The 8660-nt window shown below is 38.9% G+C and overlaps 1 protein-coding gene across 1 annotated transcript; it reads right to left on the bottom strand.

Moving 5' to 3' along the window:
* Positions 1-2365: 2365 nt before the first annotated feature.
* On the bottom strand, positions 2366-2623 carry LOC101686045 (ATP synthase subunit f, mitochondrial-like). The gene has a single exon (XM_045073811.1). The coding sequence runs from the start codon at positions 2621-2623 to the stop codon at positions 2366-2368; it is 258 nt and encodes an 85-aa protein (XP_044929746.1).
* Between the last annotated feature and the right edge of the window lie 6037 nt (positions 2624-8660).

Below are 8660 nucleotides of genomic sequence, written 5' to 3'. Positions count from 1 at the left end.
AGTGTTAAGGTTGTACAGGTCTCGTGTTCGTTCATGTTGCCCACAAGATAATTTTCTCATTCATGTCCAACCCCTCATCTGATGGTGGAAATGCCACACTCAGGTCATTACCTCTTCTCGTATACAGCTCCATGTTTGCCTATGACTTCTTCATTATATGCTTTCCTAGCTTATTGTTTTGCGTCCCATTACTTTTAAAATATTGGTTTCTTTGTGTATTGGCCGCTTGGGTTTACTTATACTCTTTGGGGCACTGAACTTGGAAGAGAGTACAGTGATCCACTGAAGCACGTTTATTTTATGGGTGGGTAGAATATAAGAGGCTGAAAAGTGCAATTTCTCCCAAATATATTGTGCATGTCCAGATCTTTATTCAAAATCCTACTAACCGATCTCTGCTTTCATGAATTTCTTTTCTCTTACCTATACCACTTAGTAAAAATAAGCCCTTTCTTCAAAGTCTGCCTCCTCCAACCTCCGGCCTTCTCTGACCACTTCCATTTCCATTCAATGTATACTTCCCTTGTGCTCTTATTTACTTCTCATGCAACTTAATGTTTCTAGTATGTATGTGACCTTAAACAGACTAAATAGATCTATGCCCCTGCATGGCCACACTGTGTCCTAACCTCCTTGTCACTGTCTAGCACAGAGTTGGCACAGGCCAATTGCTTAAGCAGTATTTGTGAGACATTAGATAGTAATAACATTTTGTTGAACACTTACATGCTAAGCACATTATATGTTATCTCATAACAGCTCCATGAGTTAAATACCATTACTATTTCATTTTTTAAAATGAAGAAATTGAGAAACTAGATGGTTTAAACAGTGTGCTTAGTGTCAGAGCTGGGATATGAAGTTGGGTTCTGTCTTAGAGCAAATACCGTACGATGTGATGATGTTTCTCTCCAGGGCTTTGCTCCGTGATTTATTCTTTTATTTCTTCTCTGTTTAATCACCATAATCATCTCTGGAAGGTGGGGTGGAAAGTGGTATTTTATGGTTTTAAAAAAAAGATGTATAAATAGTCAGCAATTCTCCACTCAGGAGCTTATAGGGGATTGATGTTGGGAACGAGGAGTGTATAAAGTCACATTATACAGTTAGCATAGGTACTTGGATTCTAAGTGATTTAATTCCATAATGATGGTAGTATTTCTCAAAAATGGAAGAGGCACCAAAGGTGGAATCTTCACTTCCAGTATCACAAGTAGAGTGAGAGGCTATGGAGTTTGTTGATGCTGTCTAATCAGGTCACTCACCTGGGCCCACTTGACACCCAAATCTCCATCCCCTTCTGCTTTGACAGCAGAGGAAAGAGATGACGGTCCTTCCCCTCTCATGGATTTACATAATTGTAAAGCATCAATGACGCCATTGCCTTTTTCAAAATGATTGTTGGAGTGTGATTAGCTACTACAAGTCCCAGAATAAAGTACATCTGTATATTTCCTGCCTTTATGAATGTCTGAGAACAGACAATGGACTGGAGAAACATCTGAGAGAAGCAGGCGAACATCTGCTAGATCAATAGCCCTTATACAATTACCCTCCTTAGAAGGCAAACCCTAAATGACCCAAAGCAAGAATTTTATTCATAAAGAGACTGAAACAAAGGAGACAGTGTTTAAAAAGTACTTTCAAAATTATAAGAAACTGTCCAAATGTGAGCTGTTTTGTTCAAACAGTTCATTAAAAGACCCCCTACTCTGGGTCTTCAGTATTTCTGGGGTAGTGAAACCATAAAGGAAGATGCCTGTGGTTTCAACATGTATTGGAAAGAACTGAGACCTATTAAAATAGAAAAGAAAAAAATTGCGTGAATGAAAGATCCTAATCTATGATTATCATTGGAATGATCTGTGCATTGAACAAGCCTCTGAAATGTTCTCTGCAGTCCTTTGACAATGCAGCCTCCTTATCAGAGTCTTTCTTATTTGAATTTTAGAGTTTAGGTCATAGAGACAACCTAGTTTCAGGAAAGTAAACATTCTATCCTACACCTGACAGTGGAAACCCCACAGGGAACTCAGCAGCATGTATTGGTGTGGAGCCTAGAGAGGGGTGATGGGACGGAGTGAGGATTGTAAGCAGCAGGAATATATAAAAATGTATGCAGTAATATTGCCTTTCTACAGTTCTTCTAAGTACTGCAGTGGCCAGGAAAGAATTATGATATCCCCTGAGTAATCTAAAAATACTAAGGACATGTTACTTTTCTTTTCCTTTTTTTTTTTTTTTTAAACAGTCATCTTTTATTGGTTGTTAATTCTGAACTACGGTATGAAAGTATTCAAGGGTGCCAAGCAAAGGTCATGGTCAGGAATGCCAAGTGTGTCTCCACACTGGGCCCTCTTCAGTGCTACTTTTGTATCTGTTCATGCTTGAGTCCCTTGTAACAAGGAAGGTAGTTGAAAACCACATAAGCTGCCAGCACCATAGAAACCCCAGCGATGCCCCTTTTCTTCACCTTGACATACTTGTAATACTGGTAGTAACTTCTTTGAAATGCGCCAAAAGTGCCTTTAGGGGTGAAATCCTGCATCAGTATCCAGCTGGGCAGCTCTCCTAGTTTCATATCCATGAGCTTCTTCTCCTTCACTGGTATGACTGACACCATCTTGGAGTCCTGGGTGTCTGCTTCCCTGTTAGTTTTCCTTTTTTTTAAGATTTTATTTATTGATTTGACATCACAAGTAGGCAGAGAGGCAGGCAAAGAGAGAGGAGGAAGCAAGCTGCGCGCTGAGAAGAGAGCCTGATATGGGGCTCGATCCCAGTCCCTGGGATCACAACCACAGCCGAAGGCAGAGGCTTAGCCCACTGAGCCATCCAGGTGCCCTGCCCCATTACTTTTCTAAAGCAACTTCCTTGTGGTGTACAGAGATGTGGATTGTATACACACACACACTCAGCTAATATTTATATGGCTTTTAATTTGTGCCAGTTACTTGGGAGTGTTTTTCCAAAATACTGAGAATAGTATGGGTTCCAACTGGGACTAAAAAGCTTAATGGAGATAGGATTACTTCAGTGATTTATTACAACATAACCCACGTCCCAAACCTAATGGCCCCAAAGAATGACCATTTATAATCTCTCATAATTCTGTTTGGCTGGTCTTAGCAAGGTAGTTCTTCTGATGGATCTGCTATTGGGTGGGGCTTCTTCTGAAGGCACAATGAGTTTTTTTGTTTTTTGTTTTTTGTATGAGTGTAATGTCCAGGATGACTAACTCCTACGGCTAACAGTTGGTGCAGCATCAGGTCAAGCTCACCTGGGCTGTCACCCAGAGCATCTTGAATCTCCTCCTCTCCTGTGGCCTCTCTGCATGGATTGAGCTCCACACAGCATGATGGCTGGGCTTCCAGTAGAATTCTAACTTAGATAATGTGGGAGTTGAAGATCAGTTTAAAGCCTAGCCTCAGAAATTAATGGAGGCACTTCTTTTTCTTTTTGGTTACAGGGAATCACAGGACAGGCCAAGTTTCAAAGTAGATGGAAATAGACCGCACGTTTTTTTTGTGATTAGATGCAAAACAAACAAATGAACAAATTATTATGACCATCTATCATCTATACCATACAGGAAGGAATATACTTGGGAGGAACTATAGAAAAGGAAGTGCCTCAGCAAATTGCTCATCAGGGTTTAATTCTGTGTGTCTGTGTAGTGGTTTGAGGTGGATGTCGGGGAGGGAGTTTTACTTTAACTTCTTACATATTCCATGGGTAATTTTAAAGGCAGTGAAAGGTCAGTGATCCATGTGTAAAAATCTAAACTGTGTGGGCTCCATTTACAGAGAAAGCCAAGGTACATGTCCCTCATGCCTGTGGGTTTGTGGTTGGGGATAGAGGACTGGCTCTTCTTTGTTTTCATGCCAAGGCTCTGTTTGATGCCTCCATCATCAAGGACAAGAGGATCCTCTTCATAGGGGATGATATTGATCCTAGCACAGGAATTACAGAAAACTTGAAATACATATCTCACTTTTCATTTTCCTAATTTCAGTTCTTTCTATTCTTAACTCCTTACTACACATGAAGCTCATGCTCCCAATTTCTCATAATACTAGTCCTTGTATTAGACCACGTATATTGTAAGAGCTTAGTCAATACTTTTTGATTGATTGAATGTATGCATAGTTTTAAATTCAAAGAATAGTTTTCTAGTTTCATTTTTGTGATATATTTGATTATTTATGATAATACATATTGAATCCATGGTAGAAATAAAGTAAAAAACCACAATTTTGTTTATGTACAAGTTCAGTTTGTTTTCCTTGGATACAGCATCTATTTTTCCATAGCTATTATGAACTGTAACTACCACCCTCAGCACTGGCCCAAAGCTATACTATTGGTTATAAGGGGAATGTGGTATGAATACAAATGATTGGTGGGACTCAAAATGCCACAGGAGAATGTTTGTGTCATCTTTGTATTCAAAGGAATAGATACATATTCAAAGGAATACATGCTCATATATGTATGCATGGTGATAGATATTTACATAATGTCTTGAGGATAATGATAATCCAGGAAATATTTGTTAAATCATTTGAACTGAGCTACTTATTTGCCTTCAGTTGACTCACATCACAAGAAAGGTGATTAACCTCTGATCAGGAATTAGTGTCCTGAGCTTTGGTCCCATTTCTTACTCTGAATAAGTCATAAAGAAATGCCTCACTTGTCCACAGGTCATGTTTCCAGGCACCCCATCCACGCAAAGCACTTGAAATTAGTTAAACATATTTCTAAGAAGCAAAAGAGTTTCACAAATAATATGCTCTTTCTCCTTTTGGTGAGATACAACACGACCTTCAGAACAGAGGAGACTTAGTATGGCTAGTAATGTTAAGCTTCTTAGGAGAGATCATTAGAAATAATGGAACAGATAATTCAGTAGAGTGGTTAAAATCTGTGGTAACGCAATACATAAGTAGTTTCCAAGTCCAAATTTGTTTTACCTCTCTGGCCTCAATTTCCTCATATGTGAAATGGGGATACTTCACAGGGTTTGTATAGACTTTACTTCACACGGCGCAGCACCATGGGACAGAAAGAAACAAATTGCACTTAATTATATGGAAAAGTCACATATATGAAATAGATAATTTTCTAATAATATTGGAAAAATGAGTCACCTCTCTATATATCTACATTTCTGTATTTCATGGTAAACCTAATTCTGAAATTCCAATGACATGCATACAAGATGCATAAATTCAGCTCGCGTCTCTATGCTCCATACAGAAGGTGATACCATAAAATGCATAAACATGCATTCAGATAAACATACTCAGATACATATGCACACACATGAAATTGTTTCCATCTCAGGAAGTATGGAAAGAAGGAGCCTACAAACTTTTGTTTACTTATGAGTTCTGTTCATTTTCAGCAAACAGAATAGTGATTGAAGAGAGGAACTTTCACTGTTCTCCCTGTCTGAAATTCTAAAGCCTGGAGGCCATCCGAGTTCTCCTTTTAGGTTTTGACAGTTATTTGAGAAGTGGTATAGGAGGGTAAGTAATCACAGCAGGTTCTAAGGAAGGAAGCACCACCTGAATTGCTATTCTAAGGTAGTAAACAGGATTCCGGCAACTTCTGAGAGCCAGATAACTTCTAAGAGAGTAAGCCCAAGACTGAAGTGGGATGTGTAACCCTGTTCTGTGAGCTTCACTCTGCTATATTGTTGATGGATTTATTATTTTTCTCTTTGGAGAGTAAGTACAGTTTCTGCCTCTTGAACTAGGTTGTTTTAGTCTGCAGGTTGCAGGAGTGGGTTAGTGTAGAACTTTTGTTAAGTTTGGAGAATCAAGGTTGGGTTGGGACAAGTATGAATTGAAGCTTGGATAGTGAGACTGGGAGGTCAGGACTAGTGGAGTTGCTGGACATTTTGCATTGTTGGTGTGTTCAGCACAGGTTGCAATCCTCATGTAATTGGCAGATCTCTCTGAAAAAAAGCCGCAAGTCATGGTCTTAGTCTAGACTCTGTATCTGCACTTTCCCATATAGTAGCCACTAGCCACATGTGCCATTCAGTGCTTGAGACATGGCTAGTCCAAACGTATGGATCTGTAAGTATAAAATGCATACTGGGGTTCAAAGATTTAGTATGGAGAAAAGGATAGAAAACACTTATTACTAAATTTTTATGTAGTTTTCATATTGAAATGACACTATTTCAGATATCTGAGGGTTTTTTTTTTTTTGTTTTTTTTTTTTTTTTTTTTATCTTAGTGTGGCTCCTAGAAAATCTAAAATTGCAGATGTGGCTTACACTATATTTGTGTGTAGAATATTGCTGTTCTACATAGTGGCAGACTCAAAATATAGGTAAAACTTACCCAGCCAGCTAATGAGCCTACTAAATAGTCACATCCCTTCTAGGAACCTGTTTTGCTGATTGTAACATAAGGAATATTGGTAGTAGATAGGAAAAAGTTGGGATTTGAGAGGGGTAGTAAGAAAAGTAGACAGAGGAGGAAGTAGGAAAGTGGGTACAACAAGCAACTATGTATGTGTATGGCGTTATACACATACAAATACACATAAATTTTATAATCTATTTACATATGTGTAATTATTTACAATACATTTTTGGAAATAGGAAAAAAAGAGAAGTAGGGGGGAAAAAAGAGCAGAGACCAAGTACACTTAAGCTATCTATTAGGGTGGGAAGATTAACATGTGGATGAGAATCTGATGGATTTGTGTCAAAGCAGGCAGCAGACTTTGTCAGAGGGAGAAGTTACATTGTGATAAAGTTTCCATCCAGATTTCTGCTGACCACACAGAGATCTCTGACCCTGAGATGGCCTTTTAGAGTTTTCCAGAGATAGAGTGAAGGGCTGGGCCTTTAACCTTACCTTAGGCAGTCAAAGGATGTTGTTTGCATTGGCAAAGGGATGCATCTTTGCTTAAAGCAATTCTCTTTATGGAAGCAACTCCTGAAGAAGGTTGCTGATAAGCAGCACTCTCCATAGCTAGGAACTAAGGTCTTCACTTCTGAAAGGAGCATTGGGCAGACATGGCAGCATCCCCTATACTCATCATGACCAGCCCTATCATTTGGCAAGGAGTGTGCAGTATCCTGTAAGGCAATATTGTCTGCTGGGTTTCGAGGGGGTATTCAGCAAAAACAGCCTCTTTATTTTTCTCCTGAGTTTGATGCCACTTGAGATGCAAAATAGAGGAATCATACACTTGGAGTTAGATGTATTACTGATAAAGGTGAATTGGAGAAAGTAGAGTTATTTCATTCAATAATCACCCTGTATGATATGCTTCCTCTCTGGAACTGGACAGCGTCTCAAAACTGTAGGTCTCCCTCTACAGCATCTGGGGCTGGCACTGTCTGAAATGCATACCACAGGGCTACCAGAGGACACCTGTGTCCTGAGGGCAGTCCGAGTGGAAAGAGGAAACATCCCCAGAAGCAACTGAGCTTTATATACTCATTGCCTTCTCTTCATTTCATCGGAGGTCATGGAAGAAAGCAGAAAGTGTTTCCATGCTCTTCTCTCATGGGGAGCAGAAAATGAGAACATTTCTCATTCTGCAAAAATGAGGAGTGGGATTTAAGCATTCCTTCTTAATTCTGCTGCTTCCTCTGGCTTCTTGTGGTCTCCCCCAGAGGCTTTGCGTCCTCAAAATAGCTCAACAGAAGATGTTGGTACCTTCTAACAAGGTCCTTCTGTCCCTGAGGCTAGCTTCAGGCTTATTGAAAGAGAATGTGTAGTTATGAGTCTGAACTTTGTAGACATGCAATACATTTTTTGTATTTCCCAAAGAACACATAGTTTAAAGACACAAATTCAACCAAATTAATTATGAGAAATATGATAGTCTTGCGACCCCCAATTACTCCTCCAGAAACTGGGAGCTTGCAAATATTTTTGCTTTCCTTTGTTATCTGACTTCACATTAACACCACCTTTACACTGACATTTCTTGATTTTACCATATTTAAAGCATTATCTGTTGACTTCCCATTGTGGAAGAGAAAACGCAGGGTGTGTTTTGTTTGTTTGTTTGCTGCTCACCTTCCACTTTATCCTACCATCATAATTATGACTTAATTTTGGCTAGATCAGAATTATGATTGTGTCAGTGTTATTCACAAGGAAGCCATGTACTATATCATGACCATTTTTTCTTTCTTGCAAAACTTCTTGGTTTCTCAGGAATTAGGAATACTCTTTTTTAATGTTTAATATTCCATGGTTTTACCACTAATTCATCATTAAACTCTTATCTATGATGTATGCATCTCTTCTCAATATGTCAAAACACATCATTTATATATTTGGTCACTTTTCATCTTCTTGAAGAATCTATTTTTTGGGGGGGTGTTATTTTGGTCCCTCTAACCTGCTCCAATCTGAGCAGATTTATCTTTAGGACTGAGAAACATCTTTTATTAGCACATCTCCTCCCATTATCTGATTGGGGATTTCCTTTTTCTGCCTTGATTCCTAGATCCCATGTGTTTTCATTTCCTGGTTTACTTATTTTGGTGTAACACCTCTTCTAGCACTTTCCTGAGAAAGGGTATATGGAAGACAAATCTATGCTATTACATGTTTCAAATGCTTTTATTTATACTCCTGTTTCAGTGAGAGTTAAGCTGATTAAAGAATTCAAAATTG

The sequence above is a fragment of the Mustela putorius genome, unplaced genomic scaffold (genome assembly GCF_011764305.1).
Source record: "Mustela putorius furo isolate JIRA1106 unplaced genomic scaffold, ASM1176430v1.1 tig00537284_pilon_pilon_pilon, whole genome shotgun sequence".
Classification (NCBI taxonomy): Eukaryota; Metazoa; Chordata; class Mammalia; order Carnivora; family Mustelidae; genus Mustela; species Mustela putorius.
Note: the sequence above shows the minus strand (reverse complement) of the source record. Positions and strands in the feature narration are given on the sequence as shown.